The sequence below is a fragment of the Euprymna scolopes genome, chromosome 7 (assembly GCF_053919585.1).
Source record: "Euprymna scolopes isolate OS-2025 chromosome 7, ASM5391958v1, whole genome shotgun sequence".
Classification (NCBI taxonomy): Eukaryota; Metazoa; Mollusca; class Cephalopoda; order Sepiida; family Sepiolidae; genus Euprymna; species Euprymna scolopes.
The window spans coordinates 60,029,488-60,048,667 of record NC_136488.1 but is presented as its reverse complement, the minus strand read 5'-3'; the positions used below and the strand labels follow the sequence as shown (position 1 = coordinate 60,048,667).

General features: G+C 30.2%; 1 protein-coding gene across 2 annotated transcripts in view; it reads right to left on the bottom strand.

Moving 5' to 3' along the window:
- Nucleotides 1–1,400: 1,400 nt before the first annotated feature.
- The window catches only part of LOC145279751 (heparan sulfate glucosamine 3-O-sulfotransferase 1-like), a 135,588-nt gene continuing 117,808 nt past the window's right edge, over nt 1,401–19,180 (bottom strand). For both annotated transcript variants that reach the window (XM_080131055.1, XM_080131054.1), the window contains exon 2: nt 1,401–14,617. In XM_080131055.1, coding sequence (XP_079987181.1) covers nt 13,505–14,596 — 1,092 coding nt within the window. In that variant the 5' untranslated portion in view covers nt 14,597–14,617 and the 3' untranslated portion in view covers nt 1,401–13,504. The remainder of the gene's footprint in view (nt 14,618–19,180) is intronic.

Sequence of the window (19,180 nt, the reverse complement as noted above, 5' to 3'; positions counted from 1 at the left end):
TTATGGAAAATTTTAATATATTCAATTTCGGTTTATCGAGTTTTGGTGAACACTCATGTTTGGTATAGGGTCATACTGTTAGTAACTGAAATGATTAATTTTTCTATGAGTATAGAAACATAAATATTTCACTAAGAGAAAGATGAGATCCATACAGGATTGGGACCTACACCTACACTTAAAGATCTTAACTGGTGTCAGTCTCAGCTCTGTAGATATATTTTTACTTAATAATAATAATAAATAACGGAACTACATAAACCACTGTTGTAGAACTGAAATTTTATTTATTTACTTTTTTGAATATGAATAAGAAAAAACCCAAAACTTAGAAACCTATATGAACTTCACTGCATCCTGGGCAACACTGCATCTAATATATATATATATATATATATATATATATATATATATAAACGAAATTATAAGATACTCATTTACATAGGTTCTAAAATTTCATATGTACAATATTTTGAACATATGGTCACTATATCTATCCTTTGCCATACAAAAGGTGGCTGGTTATTTATTTGTCCATTTAGTTATTTTCCTGACTACAGGCACATATACATACATACATACATACATACATACATACATATATATATATATATATATATATATATATATAATGATGATGATGATGATAGCTAATAAGCATTATTTGCTTTTAAATCCAGTGAAAAATTTCGAACTCACACTTTACAGGTAGAGCATTATAACAATTGAATACTTTAAAAGAATAATATCACATCAATTATGACCATATGTTTCATGTTATGACCACTTCCTCATATGATTAACATGTTTTAGGATGTCCTCAAGCACATAAGTCATCTAACTAAGAAGATGAATTCATTTGAAATGATATTGGCTAAGGATTTCTTCCATTAAAAAGATGTAATTTTATATTGTTAAAAAAAAAATCATTAATATAAATTTCGAATCACTTTTAAAGGATGCATTTCAAGTTTTGTTCACCAAAAAAAGTACATGGAATCTGAATTAGCTCGAGTAACATCGTTATGGATCAATATTCAATTTACCTGTAATATATGAAGTTTCCACAAAATCATCATTGTTTTGCTTATCTTTATCATATATATATATATATATATATATATATATATATATATATATATATATATATATATATAAGGTTGGTGCAAAAATAATGTCATATTTTGACGTTCAACTATATATAAAAACAGGATTATTTTTGCACTAACCTAATATATATATATATATATATATATATATATATATATATATATAGAGAGAGAGAGAGAGAGAGAGAGAACAATTAAAACTATATTGTAAGCAGATAAAAAATAATGTCCTAAAAAATAAAAAAAAAATCAATTTGCTAAGTAAGATAAGTCTGTTTCTTTTTACAAAAAAAAAAAAAAAAAAAAAAAAAAAATCAAAGTTACAGAAGAAAAAAAAAAGAGGAAAAATCAAAAAGTTGATTAGCAACAATGTTGCACATGACCCTGATGATACAAATATTTTAGTGGCAACATTTAATCAAGGCAATATGTTGAAATCATAATGTAGGCGCGCGGGGGGGGGGGGGGTAGACAATAAAATCTTGTTTCATACAAAGCGTCATATTATGAAGAAAAGAATGCAGCTATGGGACAAAATTCAAGAGAAAACACAAATTTCTTAAAAAGAGTGATTAAAGGAGGAAGAGGTGAATTTTAATTAGCAAAAAATAAATAAAAAATGCTTCCATTGTTTCCAATGTTTAGCAAAATGAAACATTTCCTAAAAGATTTTTTTTATTGTAGTTTTTTTTAATTTTTTTTTTTTAAAGTGGAAGTCTACAGATTTTGAAACAACCTGAAAGATAAAATTGATGAGGTCGGCCAAGTTCTACGGTTGGGTGAATATTTATTTTATTTTTTTTTATTTTGCAAGAAAAACAATTTATGTGATGTGGGAACGATTGATTGGTGATTAATTTGACTTGTGCAGGTAACAAATTAGGGGGAGAGAGAGAAATAATGGGGAAAAGAGGTAGAGAAATGATGATCAAGAGAGAGAGAGAGAGAGAGAGAGAGAAATGAAGGGGAAAAGAGAGAGAAATGAGAGGGTAAAAAAGAGAGAAAAGAGAAAAAAACGAAGAAAAAAGTAAAAAAGAGAAAAAAAGGGAGAAATGGCAGTTGGGTTACAAAAAAAAAAAAAAAGACAAAAAAAAACAGAAAACAATACAAATAAAATATCTTTAAATTTCTATCTCTCTCTTCAGCAATGACCAAACTGAAATATTGTATTATGCAAAAGATGAAACGCTGAGAAAGATTTGAGATGAGGGGCGGGGTTATATATTCCCGACATATAAAATTTTCTCACTTTGTAAACTCATAAAATAAATAATTAAATGAAAAACAGTACAGAAACCACGGACTTCTTGTGGATGATAAATGCTCCCCAAGCGGGTGGAGTTCAGTACCCAAGCCTGGATAGGAATGGTTTACAGATGCGGATGCCACTTGGGAAACTAGCAATGCTAATAAAACTGCCATTTTGTGGTAAGTAATAACAAAAAGTAAATAAATAAAAACACACATTAACATTAAAGTCCAGGAAATGAGAGACATATGTAATAAAACTATTTTCTTTAAAAAAAAAGAAAAAAAAAAAAAAGAAACTTATTTTCAGAATAAACTTTAATAAAGAAAAGTGGACAATGCAGTCGAATGTAAAATGTAATGGAACATGAGGAAAAGAGAAAATAAAAGCTGTCGTCAGGGTATTTAATTACTACCCTGAAAAAGATATAACAGTCTGATATTTAGTGTGACAGTCATTTTGACACATAATTAAAATTGGCTTTGAAATTATTTCCAAAGTTTCAATTCAAAAGAACGGATCTTTTGCAGTCTTTGTACATATTTCATATATTAGTTGTGACTCCTTGACGTACATACACCCCGACTAACCTGAGAAGTAGCAAAATCACACCCCTTCACTATTGAGGTTCCTAGATGCTGGGAAGCCTTCTTGTTGCCACAGTTCTCTGTTAAACACGAACCCAAATAGTAGCCCTTTATGTTCAAAGTGGCAACAGTAAAAAAAAAAGAAAAAAAAAAAAAAAGAAAAATTTAGTTAAAGTGTTCCGCCATAAAAGACTGTCTGACGAAAGATAGATTCGGGCAAAAATCACTGCATCTCTGCAAGTAAGCGTAAGCGAAGCCTCAGGTACGGGGCATATCTGACTTGATTTTTTTTTTTTGCACATTCAGAGTTGCAGTTTTGTCAAAGACAAAATTTTGATAGTCACACTTCTCCAAGTGTTAACAAACCAGTGTAGTCATGTTTTTTTAATCATCAAAAATTAAAATTATTAAATTTTAATAGAATTTTTGTAATTTATTCAAGAAACTATATTTCAAACAAATTGTAGAATTAACATCGACTTTCAAAATAGTTTGAAGAAATTTATGTTTAGACCAGATAAACGCACACGCGCAATAACTTAATTTTTTTAAAATATGCTGTTACTATAAAAAGCGACTGTATATATTTTTCTAACAACATTTTAATGAGGGTCAAAAAGAAAGTAGTCCTCCAGAGTGTTGTGCAAACCATTCATGACAATTTCTGAGATTAAAACAACATTTTATTATATTTATTTTTACAGCATTCTAAAACAAAATTAAATAAATAATAATTAAAGGATGTAATTTTACTCATGAGGACAATAAAGGAAAGAGAAAATATAAACTTAATCAATGTCAAATGTGAGAGAGAACAAAGAGAAAGGAAGGAAAAGAGAGAGAGAGAGAAAAAATAAAGAGAAAGAAAGAAAAAAAGAGAGAAAGAAAGAGTGAGGCAGAGAAAAAAAAAGAGAGAAAGTGAGGAAAAAGAGTGAGAGATAAAGAGGTAGAAAGGGGAAGAGAGAGAGAAAGAGAGAAAGGGGAAAAGAGAAAGAAAGTGAAAAAGAGAGAGTGTGAAGAAGAGAGCGAATGGTTTAGAAATAGTGCATGAGAGTGAAATACAGATACGAAATCGACTTCCAAATAATGACGTCATGATGAAGAATTTGTTGATATGAAAGTTCGGTTTTCTTCCTTACGGTTGCATTGAACAAGAATACAAGCTAACTTAGCGATGAGTCAGCCCGGTACAAAAAGTAGAACATCGATTAAAAGAGGGATTGGGGGAGGAGGAAGAGGAGGAGGAGGAGGAATGGAGTAAAAAAATTCACACATTCTGCATCTGATTGATAAGTTCCGGAGAAAATTTCCAAGTAGAATGAAACCTCACAAATAATGTCAAGACTAACAGCACGACTGCATATGGTAGATCGATTAGAAAGGATAACAGACACATATCGCAAATAAATAAAAAATCATACACTTATCCAATGCAAACAAAAGCTTAAGGTGCTTGTTCACATTGATCTTTTAAACCAACGCATTATTATGTACTGACAGGTCATGGCGAAATTAGTATCACTTATAAAAGTTATGAAAAATGATTCAGTAAATTTGCTAGAAGTATTTAAAAAAAAAAAAAAAAAAGAAAAAAAATCAGCCACAATTACATTCTCAAATATCCTGTTTGAAGATGGCAGACCCTTAATTTAAGTCAAGGGCTATATCCTTTGTTTGTCATACTGAATTGGTAGCACAATGCTTCCACATTAAAACACAAGATAAAACTTGGTAATTTAATAAATTCTTTTTTTACTTGTAATTATTCTCCTACTGGATCATTTTTTTCAACTTTTGGAATTTATACTAATTTTGACTTAACACGTAAATTTGTAATAATGTTTTCACCTGAAATGCGGTGGTTTAAAAGATCATCAATCTACACAAGCACTAAGCAAAGTATTGCGACTAAATGATTCCTAAAAGATCAACAGATATTTGCAGATCAAGCCGGTTGATACGTATTATCTTATACCATCATCATCAGTATGAAAAGGAGATAGAATACATAATTTTATTTTTAAATGACACAGCACATTGTCGGTTAATATTTAAATAAATTTTGGGGAAGACGTTGTCAGATCAACAACAGCATAGATAATTATAAGATTGACTTGGATAAATTAAAAAATGATGCAAAAAAAAAAAAAATAATAATAATAATTAGGTGGGCTCCCTCTACTGGGCTAGAAATAAACTCACACCTGACAGTATCATAAACTTCTACAAAGCCACCACTCACCCATGCATGTAATATTGTTGTCAAATATGGACTCATGTATTAACCACTAGTCTCTCGCTGTAGGATAGGGTACAAAAAGGGTCTGTAATCTAATCCCGCACTGTCAACCAAGCTCCGACCTCTGTCTCATCATCGTAATGTTGCATTCCTGTGCTTGTCTTACAAGTACTTTAATGGAATGTGCTCTGACGAACTTGTAGCATTTGCACCTCCTCAACATATATACCAACGACTTGCACAACAAACAGCAAAATCTTACCCCTTCATTGTAGATGCCCCCCAATGCAAGATAGATTTTTACTCTGAATGGTTCTTCCCTTGTACTGTTAGACATTAAAAGTTCATCCTTGTAACCTGCTTCTTTGACCGTACTAACATGTAGAAATTTAAGTATAACGTGAACAGACGTCTTACTGCTCAACTCCCTACTTAGGGACTCTGCTTACAGGGACAATCTAATTCACAGGAGCCCCTGCTATCTTAGTGGTAATTTGCCTTATTTGGGGTGAATCTGATCTGAAAAAGATGCCATTTTGTTGAACTACTAGATTAAATATTAGCATTTATATTATGTTTTATATAATATTTTTTTTATTTTAATATTTGAAAGAAAAATTTTTTTTATGCCTGTAAACAGTTCGTTACACATCATTTATTATACTATCGAGTATATAAGCAGGTATCAAACTTGTTAGGAAGTGTGACGAGCAACAGACTAGCTTCCTGTAAAGAAGATGGTTTGTGTCATCTGTTCTACTTCAGACAATAAAATCAGACATAAGCAAGGAGTCTTTCTGACTAACATTAACTATTAATGATCATATACTTATTTGTATTAAAAGATTAAAGTTTTGTTTTTCAGTTTTATGATGATTTTTATAAAATAAACGACGTGGGGGGGGTCATCATTATACGATAAAGAAAGATGCAGTTACGTGCATTAATCTAACAGTTCCACTTTTGTTTATGTATGAAATAATTTCTTTCAGTATTTCCTGTAATGTGCTTAAATCATTTTCGTTTTTAATTCTTATTTGCACATTTTTTAACTGAAACTCCCTTCTAAATTCTTGAATTTAAAATAGCTTATTTTTACTTTTAGGTGATTATTTAAAAATCATTTTATATCAGCAGTTGTCTGGACCAAACTAAGTAATTAAAAGAAAAAATATAGCTAATTGCATTATTATATTGCCAATAACATGGACAACAATAAAACAATAACAAATGAGAATTGGCTAGTCAGAACAAATGTTGATTTATCAGGTAAAATGCTACTTAGGTTGGACTTTGAAAATCCAACAACATATCTTTATAGATTAGATGACTGAAGCAGGGATGAAGTAATCCCACTGCAAATCTGAGAAAATTTTGGAAAACAAAAAGGTTACGATATTGTAGAATTTTAATATGAAGACTGGTGGAATCACAGAGTTTGATAAAATGGTTGTTGACAAATATGTGAAATTATAAACATTGTTGGGTTATTATAATTGAGAGAATGAAGGGTCACACAAACACAGAAAAAAATAACGATTATTCTAAAATCGGAATAGGATTTGGAGACCAACTAAAAAAAAAAAAAAAAAAAAAATGCCAGTTGTAATCAAAGTACTTGGATTAATCACTAAAAAGCTCGAAAGTTACATTCACAGAAATTAGAAATAAGTTATAAAAAATGCCGGCTGTTGAGTACAAAGAATTAACCAATTTATAAAAAATCGTGTCTGATGATGATGAAGTTTAATAACAAAACTTTGATAGCAAACGCACACTTTTGGAACAACAATGCTTAGCAACAGATGCTTTGTGAGAGAAATATTTAGAAATCTAAAGTTTTCACAAATTTCAAAGTGAAAACATCCATACAAAATTTAATCATCAACACTTAGCAATTATTTCATCAATGCAAACTAAACACGATGACAACAACAAGTACAAATCATTGGAGGGGTAATTCAATTATTAAAAAAAATTTTTTTCATCAGTTTTTTTTTATTTGATTTTTCAAACAACTTGTGATATTTTCAGACTCCTAACATTGTGAAGTCACTTTTTTTATAGGCAAAAACACTATTTTAATCACACAGCAAATATAACCTCCATTAAATTGTCATATATATATATATATATATATATATATATATATGTATATATATATATATATATATATATATTAAGTAATGTGATTGATAATTTAAAAATCAAATTATAATTAAATTAAAAATCCGTTTCATAAGAAGGAACAACAACAAAATCAATTATCTGTATGATCGTTTCGGAAAACAATGCTTTTTATTGTGGTAGATATCAAGTTACGTACAATAATTACATATAGTTTTTTTTAATAAGCAAGGTCTCCTCGTCAGCAAATTCTGAAGGGTTTTTATTAAATTTAAAAGACACCATAAATAAACCTAGCACTAAAGTAAGGCAGATGTATCTTTTAATTTTTCGCTTTTTGAAATCAGGAACTATGGTTAAAATACTCATTTAGATGTTTGCTATAGCTTTTTACCTTATTCAATAAGGTAAAAAGCTATAGCAAACATCTAAATATATATATATATATATATATATATATATATATATATATATATATATATATATAATAAAGATACTCAGTACTTCTGATTCAGTCCATATATTGTGATCATATTTCAACATAAACTGAAGAACAATTACATTTGATATATTTAGTCCTGTAGCACGAGTTTCCAGTTTATATATATATATATATATATTAGATAGATAGTCATACACACTTAAGTAAGCACCCTGGTCAATTCTTCTATACCAAAACACTAAATATCTCTCTCTCTCTCTCACACACACAATTCCAGGTTAAGAATATTCAAATATAAAACCAATTAATTTAATGAGGTTTATATGATAATGATCAATAATAAAGAGCAAGGTGTATCTTTATTTATTTCAAATAAACATTATTTTAATGTTGCAATATATATATATATATATATATATATATATATATATATTAACATTTTTGGGCTTTACTTTAATCAACTCACACTTCAAATTGTATTTCTTTTGTTTGAACCTTAAGGTGTACAACTTTGTTGATTATTTGATACCTTCAAACTCAAGTAACCTTTCAGATTATAATATAATCCATTCAGATTTTGCATTCATCTTTTTGGACCTTCCTGAGTACAACTTAATTGATTAATTATTACTTTCACTTTTTCACTCTATTTAATACTATTAACAATGTCTTAGTTCATTTTTATTAATATTTTCACATTCATGCTAATGTTTATCCTCTGATGAAGAGCCTATCTTCGAAAATCCATGGATTAAGGATTTTTCTTTATTATAATTTTGATGGATTAATAAATATTGTAATTTATTCAATTTTTATTTCCATCACTTTTTCTTGTTCTTTAATTGCTCTATCTCATACATTGAGCTTTCTATTATCTCAATTAATTCTAATACAGATAATATTTATCTTTGGAATTTATATATATATATATATATATATATATATATATATATATATATATAAAAACATGTATTTTTTTGTTTTTAGGTGAAAATTAGGTTGCAATTTGCTGTATCAATAAAACATGTTTTCACCAATTTTTTTATTTTTAAATAGAATAAACAAAAAGTTTTTTTTTTTTTTATTAGAGATGAGTGTAGGGTGAACCTTTTTGTAATGAAAACAAGATTTTGAGAAAAAAAAAAGCGCAGTAAAACTTGAGGTTTTATAATTTTTTTTTTTTTTTTTTTAATGTTAGCACAAGAACAATTTATGCTAACACTGAATTTTTTTTTTTTTTCAAATATTTGCCCGATATGTTAACATAATATGCATGCTGCAATATCACTCAAGTCTGATAAATTTTTAAAATATTTTTTAAGAAGGCATTTTTTACAAGTGGGCAATAAATTTAAATTAACATAATTTAAACAATTTTTTTTTTCCACAAATGCATTCATTGCCTTAATAATGGAACTTTTCTTTTATCATAGAAATGGGAAAGATGGGGTTTGATGGGATGGGAGGAGCTGAGTGTCAGCTTTTTTTTTTTTTTTTTCCAACCACAGGAGAAAGAAGATGGTGGTGGGAAGTTTTTCTGCACAAAATATTTGTCAATCTTAGAACAGATCAGACAGTTTTTCACTCTCAGAGTGTTTTTTTTTGTTTTTTTGAAGAAAAAATAAGAAAACAAAACAAATGAAAAGAAAAGCTGTACAAATGTATTTTTTTTCTTCATGTAAATAATAATTATAATAATAAAAAACAGCTTTCCAAGAAGCCAATATGAATGGACGAATGAAGAAATCATTCTCTTTCAAAGGTTTCTTACTGTGAAATACAAAAAAAAAAAAAATATATAAGAAACAGAAAAAATTGAAAAACAAGTAAAGGAAATGAACAAAGAACATTAAATATAACCAATCAAAAAGAAAATATTGCAAAAAAATAAATAATAAAAATATGAGTGTATGCTTTATATATATATATATATATATATATATATATATATATATATATATATATATCAAAGTAACAATTCACCCCACAGGCCCTATATTACAACACATTACATTAGCTCTGTTATATATCTTAAAATTCATAATGCTGGGCACTAGAAAATAACACTTAAATATCGTTTAATTTGTTTATTTTTAACTTAATTATTCTCAACCAATTATATATGTGTGTGTGTATATATATATATATATATATATATATATATATATATATATATATATAATAGATATATATGTCCAAAAATAATATAAAATGACAAGAGTTTGATCAGGAAGAATCATCAAGTCTTGTGTGCATCTATTCTAGAAAAGCACAGAAAGTTTGTTGGGCCTTCCTAGTAAAACTAGTTGTTTAAATTGATTGTATTTGTTTATATATCTAGCTGTACACACTTGTATATTGAGTTGTGAGGAGTTTAAAGTCAGTGCCAACTTATAGATATCAATAACTTAGAAAATATAAAGTAAAATAAAATGGCCAACCATAGTTGATGATGACCCAAGGCTCCCTTTTCATTATCTGAAAGGTACGCCATCATTTTCCTAGAATTACTCCACTTGCCCTTGATCCCCACTTTATAATGCTGAGCGTTTAGCAAGAAGGCATCAACTACTACTTTTTTTTAGTCTTTGGTATGAATCGACCTAGGATTGAACCTGGGTCTCCGAGTTCATTTACAAACACAGTTACCATTATGCTAAATGTACCAGTTCAACACAGAAACTATATGTAATGAAATTCATGTGATATCTGTGTGAGCTTAATGTGTTGCTTTCTCGTTATTCAAAGAATTTATTAACGTTATTTTCCCCTCTTTTCTGGCAAACTAAAAACCACTACTCTATTCCAAGAATTTTTAATTACACCATATTTGGCTGCTAATAACAGAAGAGATTTCTTTCTTTTTTCTTTTTTTTACTTGGGAGTCACCACTTATATTATAAACACTTATCAAGGCCTACTGGCAACTCTAGGATAAAGGTTAATGAGCGTTACGCAGACGGTGAAACAACACCGTGATGATCAGTAATGGTGGAACTTCGGTTGGGTTTAATTATATAAGAGGGGAGCTCAACAAGAACTTGTTTACATTAGACTTCAAAACGACAATGTTATAGTCAGCTGGGAAGCAGCCCCACTGTATTGTGTTCCACAGATGGAAATTTCTAGGAAAGAAACTCTACTCATGGAATTTAGTTTTAGGCACAGATAACAGATGAAGAGTGAGGGAAATTGTTGACAGTTGTTGTAACTAGGCGAGTAGATGTTGTGAAAGTTTTACAACCGGCGGGGGGGGGGGCACCATAGATTGAAGCTCTGTCGAACACCTACCACAAAATAATGATAGAGCAGAGATAGACTTTCAACGTTTCTTCTGTGAGGAAGGAGGGAGGAGGGAAGCAAAAAGGGGTTCTCAAAACTAAGCATCACAAATATTAAAAAAAAAAAAAAAATTTTTTTAATTTGTCATCCATTTCATAAAATAATTCTATCATTCAAAAAAGTATTAAGCATCTTGCCCACAACAAAAACAACAACCCAGAGCAGCTTTCTGATCTTCACAAATCTAACATGCAAAACCAGAAACCGGCACACTCATAATTGCTGAAGTATGAAACAAATCGCTGACATCAGTTGTTGGTTGTGGCTTCCTTTAAATGTTTCCCTAAATTCACTAATCTTACACTTAACCCCCCCCCACACACACACATGTATATCATGACGAACACAAACTGAAAATTATACATTATTCTATGTACCAAACGTACACTCATGAGGTGAATTTCAAAATGGATCCAGCTCGTATGCATTAGGTAACATGATGGATGAAGATATTTCTAAAATGGATGTCATATGCAGAGTAATGAATTCTAGTTAAGAAAGTTTTTTTTTTATTTTCTCCCTACAAACTTTTCATGCTTTTAAAATTAATTTTATTTTTATAAATTTATTTGGTCACAAGTTTGAATGTCTAAAATAAAAATGCATAGAACTTCATAATTTCCAAGTATATGCGTGTATTATATATATATATATATATAACTAAAGAGGTTTAAAAGATTTGTCTCAAAAGTACAGGACCGTAGGTGATGTATAATAACCTTGAATTAGTTAAACAAGTGGATAGTTCTAATTGCTTTTTTCTGATTATATATATATATATATATACACACACGAGACATTAGTTAACAGATCTAATTTGTTAAAACAAAAACAAATTTTGTATTATTTAATCTCTTGGGAATATCTTGAATTGCTTCGGTTCTTTAAATTAATCTCTTCTTTTTTATATATATATATATATAAGTTCAAGTGTATTGAATTAAAACACTAATTTCTTTTCAAAAGTGCTTAATACATATATAAATCTTTTATAAGTAAAATTATACAAACATCAGACGATCCGAGGAACACGTACATCAACTCTGTTGCCAGGGACGCTGGGAAAATGGTGGGATCCTTCTACCACTCCAGAAGATATCTCACTACTGATACAATTCTCTATCTGTATAAAAGCCAAGTACGTCCAAGTATGGAGTACTGCTGCCACATCTGAGTAGGAGCTGCTAAAAACAGCCTATCCTGCCTTGACAGAGTACAAAATAGACTTCGTGGTTTAGTGAGGGATGCCCTTTTCTCTTCCCTGCAACCTCTCTCCCACAAAAGAGACGTTGCGAGCCTGTCTTTGTTTTATTGCTATTTCCATGACAGGTGCTCGTCTGAGCTCCAATCCCTCGTCCCCACTCGCCAATCTTTCACGAGAAACACCCGTTTGGCTGAAACTACTGTCAATAATTTTCCCCACTCTTTATTTGTGCCTAAATCCAAATGTAGATTCCATGAGCAAAGCTTCTTTCTTAGAACTGCACGCCAGTGGAACTCTCTGCCACTTGCCTGTTTCCCACCTGACTACAACTTGGACGTCTTCAAGTCCAACATGAACAAACTCCTGACAAACCGCCCCCTTAAGTAAGACACTATCAAAACCCCCAATACTAATGATTACTACAATACTATCTCATTGATTACTGTACACGCAATAACCCTTATCCCTGAGTGGCCTTCGGGCCTTGATAAGTAGTGACCCCCATGTAAAAAAAGAAAAAAGATCCATGGATTAACCTATGTTTTGACAATGTTAATCATTTCAAGGATTCAACAATTGTTGAACTCCTCATGCAATAAGAGACACAGATTGATCTGCATAAAGATTTTCTGATTTATATATATATATATATATATATATATATATATACACACACGAAAATTTAGGGTTTATATATCTAAAAATTCTTCAAATAATTTTGTTAATCTCCCCCCGCCTCCCCCCAAAGAAAATTATTAATGATATGAAGTTCAAATCTACAAAATAAAAAGCCCAATGTTAGCTAAACGTACAGAGCTTTATTATATATATATATATATATATATGAGAGAGAGAGAGAGATAAAAAGAAACAAACTGAGTTATGTGTTCAACGTTTCGTCTTTATTTCGAGACTAAATAAAGAATGAAGACGAAACGTTGATGAACACATAACTCGGTTTGTTCCTTTTTATTTCTCTATTTTGTCGGAATACTATTTCTATCATTCTCTTATATATATATATGTGTGTGTGTTTGTGTGTGTGTTTGTATATATAAGTAACAAAATGATCATAAAATAAAAAATACAATATCTTTTCTTCAATTGTCTGATAAGAATAAAAATATTGAAATAACATTAACATGTATTCTTCATTTTCTTAAAAAAAAAAATCTCGACAGGATGGAATTCTCAATTTTATGTGTTCAACCCCAATTAAACCTTCTTCCAATCAAACGGAAAAATTTCTCGTTGTGGGGTCTAAAGAAATCACGTAACCTTTTCAAGACACGCGTGGGTACTTCAGGGTGCTGCCTACCCTTAGATTCAGCCAGGCACTGAATATTAGCATTTTTTATACAATAAAAACCTTTGCTTTTATTAAAATAGAAATGGCTGGGCTGAATTCGTGGAGCGAGATTTAGGAAGGTTTCAACTTTAGTGATTTCCACAAAAGGGTCTGTTCGAAACTGATCTCCATCAACGATGTGAATTTGGGACAAGTTAAAATATTGCAGCCACCGTTCCATATAATGATGATAGATGGATCTCCGAAGGCCCGGATAGTGTCTATTGATGTCATTTGAGGCCGGATCAATGACCATGTCAGAAAATTTTGGAAATGGTTTGTTTTTGGATTTTTTTTTCAGCATAATTTGAGTATAGTCTGAGATAGTTCTTTCTACTGGTTCACGAACAATTAAAAGTAGCTTAATAGATTCATTCATCTTGTGAATACGTTCAGGGACAGATTCGCCAACAAAGTATGCAGGACTTTTCTCCATTGTCACTTGACCTGGAAACGAAAATGGCATGCGTTTCCGATACCAGTCAATACCGAGGCTATAATTCTCTTCCACATCAAAAAAATGAATCTCAGCACCGGCAACGATCACGTCAGGATGGACGTCAAGGAATTGTAGCAGTGCTCGGGTACCGGCTTTTCGCACACCTACGATAATACATTGTGGTAGCCGACGACTTGTGTGGGGATAGTGTGGAACCTCGCGGTTAAGATTTTGACTCTTTAGCCACTGAATCGATTTGTTGATGTTGTTTGGGGTTTTTAGTGTTGATGGTTTTACGGTAGCAATGTTTGTCTCCACACTTAGAATCTGAGTGCTAAAGAGGAAAGATTGGGAGCATGTGAAGACGATTAAGCAGATGGTCAAGAGGAAAATCAAAATCAGCGTGACGAATTTAGGCCGTGAGAGCTGAACATGGCAGAACGGGAGGCTGGTTCTTTTGTGAGAAGCTGGAGGAGGAGCTGCGTCTTGAATATGGCTCTCTTCATACATGGTTCTATGCGAGTTGAAATGCTGAAATAGCAAAGAAAACACAGAATTAAACAAAGTAAGAGAGAAAGAAATCAAAGTTTTTTTGAATGACATATTGATAAGTGGATTTATTAATCAGACCACTTCTACTACAAATTTAATGGGTTCATCCCTCTTCTAAATATTCATTTTGAAACAGATTTGTCATCTTAAGCAAAAACTATATATAAGAATGACCATATTCTACGTACCAAACACTTTATTTTCATTATATCGTTTATACTTTTAATACGCGACTAAGAATCTTGCCAAACATAAACAATGATACTTAATTTGAATTATCACCATCCAAAGTTTGTTTGAAATTAGATTTGCTGTTTTGTGTGATAGAGGTCCAGAAGCCAATTTTCACAATGTATAACTTAAAATACAGATTTCCAAAAACTGAAAAAAAAAAATTCTTAAAAATATGTCATTTTGTGGTAAATAAAAATTAATCAAAATTGAAATAATAATTAGATCAAACCAGCCTAAACTTTGACAAAATCCTATTATTTATATAAAAAAAAATGCTTAAGTGAAATGGAAGGGCAACTTTGACTTTTCAAACAATATTCATTTTAACAGTTAACATACTTGATCTTCTTAATATGATTCATAGCACATTAGAGATAAAGCTTTGTTTGTCTTTACTAGTAATAAAAAAAATTAAAAAAAAAAAAAAATTCAGATTTGAGCCAAACGAAATAATTTGATAATAGAGCACATATTTCACTCACTAAAAACTTTCACCTAATTTCTGCTTTGTGAAAGACAACTTTAAACCCTAAAAATCCATTTTTTTAACACGGGACTGTTGTTATATGTGTAAGGGTGCATAATATCGTGTACACCAAATTTTAAAAACACCATTATTGTCCAAAAAATAACCCAACTTGAATTAACCTGGAAGAAAACAATAATACAAGAGGAAGAATTGTAGATTTATAAAGCTTAAATTTTTTTTGACATCTAAATTTTATCAAAATGCCCTCAAAATAAATGAGATTGCACATTTAAATTGGAGAATATTTTACTATATTTAATCAATTTTACACCATAAACAAATGTTGGTTTGTGATACATAATATAAGGTGTATGGCATGATGGTCTTGACACAGCAGTTCTCATAAGATAAGAGAAGAAAGAAACTTGAATCTTAAGGTGTCTTTGGTCTCTCTGTGTATGGGTTTGTCAGAGACCCTGACATGAGGATACTTTTCATTTAAAGTAAACCCTAACCAAATATTGAAAAATAAATAAATAAGATAAATGGTGTGCTATCTGTTCAAGCAATCCAGCATGTTCCCCAGGGTGGCATCATATCTTTATCTATAGCAACAAAAAAGATAAAATGAAAGGCTTAAAAGCCGGGACAAGGTCTGCTGCTCAAAAGAAGGTTCTGCTATTTTGTTACAGTTCTCAAAATTTGAAAAGTGGAGCAAGACATCAAATGAAATCCTGTCAGAAGATAATCAAATTTAAGTAATTTTGAACCGGCTTAATATCAAATGAATGACCATTTGGGAATACTGGATGCTGTAAGTGGAATGATGATCACATCTCTCTGCATCATCATCACACTACCATCATTGACTTAACATGATGGGATGTGTTGAATAGCTTTATACATGAAATTTGAAATTCCTTAAAATATCTTGATAAGGAGATACATACAAAAATCTTGAGGGTCTAAGAAAGAACCTTTAAAAAATTTTTTTTTGAATCTGACAAAAAATACAAAATATAATAATCTATGATAAAATACATAGAAAAAAATTTTTTAAATGCAAGATGAATTCACCAACAGCAGAAACAAATTCATTTTCAATTTTAAGTAACATGACATTCTCAAAGATGATAGATTCATGACACATAACCATAAGAAGTAACAGTATGCATCACCGTTTGACAAACATTACAGACTTGTGCAAAGGACATGGAAGATACTACTTTGCAGTTACAGACACCTGGGATTTGGGAGGGCATTTTTTTTTTTATCATTATTGAAACTTTGCCAATAGAATATGAAGAAGTACACAAAAAAAAAAAAAAAAAAAAAAAATTTCTGAAAAAATAAATATATATTTTTGCGCCACTTTTCGAGCTTTCTACCAAATGAATTCCCACCCAGTTCAAAAAAGACACTTAGCCAGTTTATACCGACATTCCGCAAACGTTTTGTAATTTTAGTAAATAGTTTGTGAAAACTGATGCAAACTAGTTCAACCCATCCAGGATTGAGACATTAAAAGAGAAGTAAAATATGGTAGCAACAAAAAATTTTTTGAAAGAGAAACTATTTATACATACTAGCAGGGAGACCCAACGTTTCCTGGGATTGAATGAGGATCAATAAATGTTCCATACTTTTGATACTTTTATTGTCATTGAAATCAGTGAAATCGCCCATTTTTCAATCAAATTGATTGATTGCCTGTTCTAGACAAGGACTTGCTATGGCGCACAAAGAGGAAGCTCACATGCCTCTTTGCAGTGACTTAGTCTACAATACATTGCAGTCTACAGTACACTGTAGAGAACCTACTATTTATTTTATAAAATTATTTTTATATAATGGCTTGAATTAAAGTTTAAAATGAAAAAGTCAAGTATCATGGTTCAATTGTGCTCTAAACAGAAACATTTATTTGTTTTATCAAATAACCTATTGTTGATTTTATACACAGGGTCTCTCTGCTTGTGCGGTGATCAAACTTCTCAAATGCACTTGTAATTATAGGTTATATAAGGTCAAAATTGGCCTGTACCTTCTTTAATCAGATTTTTCAATTATTGACTTTTGATGCTTATCGGGCATATTCTGATACAAAATAAGAATAGTTTCAGACAGAGTACATTTGTGTGAAATATTTTAAAATTGGCCAAGCCATTTTGGAGTCCATAGGGAATGAACTCCTAAACGCACAGAGAAAGTGCCTTATATATATATATATATATATATATATATATATATATATATATATGTGTGTGTGTGTGTGTGTGTGATGAGAATAATGGAAATAGCATTGCGACGAAATAGAGAAATAAAAAGGAACAAACCGTTTCGTCTTTATTTCCAGACTTTCATTCATCCAGCAGAAGTCTCAAAATAAAGATGAAACGTTAATGAACACATAACTCGGTTTGTTCCTTATATATATGAGAGAGAGAGAGAGAGAGAGAGAGAGAGAGAGAGAGAGAGAGAGAGAGAGAGAGAGAGAGAAAGTCTTGGAAGATTTTTACCTTGAAATCTACATAAAAAAATAAATTTTTATTTTTTTATTTTTTAGTCCTTCTTGGAAAATTATTTTGTCAGTAAGTCATTTAATCTTCTGCAATTGCTGAATCAACTTGCTTTCTTGAATTCACAATAGTCCTAAGTTTTCAGGGATGATCAGCTGTTTGCCATAAAACACTTATATATAAACACACGCATTAGAAAAATGCCTGTTCCAGATATGATACTAACCCCATGTTTAGAATACTTAATCTAATTTTGATCCAAATTCATATGATTTTAATCTAGAAAATTTAAGACGTAAGCTTTAGGGGTCTTAAGAAATTGAAATTCATGGAATCTTATTTAATTGGTGTCAATCTAATTCAAAGCAAATCTAATATATTTGAATTTTCAAATGGAGTTTGTAACTATATTATGCAATAATTGGAGATATTTGAATTTTCATGAAAGGCTTATCCTTTTGCAGAAAACTGAATTAATTTAAATATAGCCCACATTACAACCCCTTTGTGCACAGCAGCTCTGTTCCAAAATTCATAATGATAGGTTAATTAATATAGGAGCGAAAACATAGAAACATACCAACTTTTATATATATATATATATATATATATATATATATATATATATAAATAATGCCTTCTTTCTCTCTTTCTATCTCTCTCTCTCTCTATATATATATATATATATATATATATATATATATATATAAGTTAATATTTGCTATAGAAATCCATTCCATATGTTCAGAACATTAGAACATTCAACTAAATTTTAATAAGTGTTTCATTTTTCATAGAATCTGAAGACAACACTGAAATTTGTTGGTGCATGTTTGAAATAAGAATGGAAATCAAAGTTCCATTAACCCGCCATTATTTTTTAAATTTAAGAGAGGCTCCAGTTACCCCCCCTTCTATCATACGAACTCAATTTGCTTTGAAGAATATTTCCATGAATAATTCCTTTTCTACTTTATCATTTCTCGTAATTTTTGGATAGTTTACTAATTCCAACATGACAATTAAGTAGATACGATTGGTTTTATTTGAAACTCAATATTTTGATTTCGTTCTTGTTCCGAACAAGCACAAATTTTTCTTGAATTAAATTTGAGTTCACTAGGGACAATGATCGATTAGACCATAAAATAACTGAAATATATTAGAATGTAAATAAAAGAAATTCAGTTCATTTTATTTTCTTTGTTTCATAAAATTAAACAAAAGAAAACGTTCAAACACTGAAATAATAATAATTTTTTTTTTTTAACTATTATCTTTATGGTGTAAAATGAATACAAACGAAATTATCCAATATTC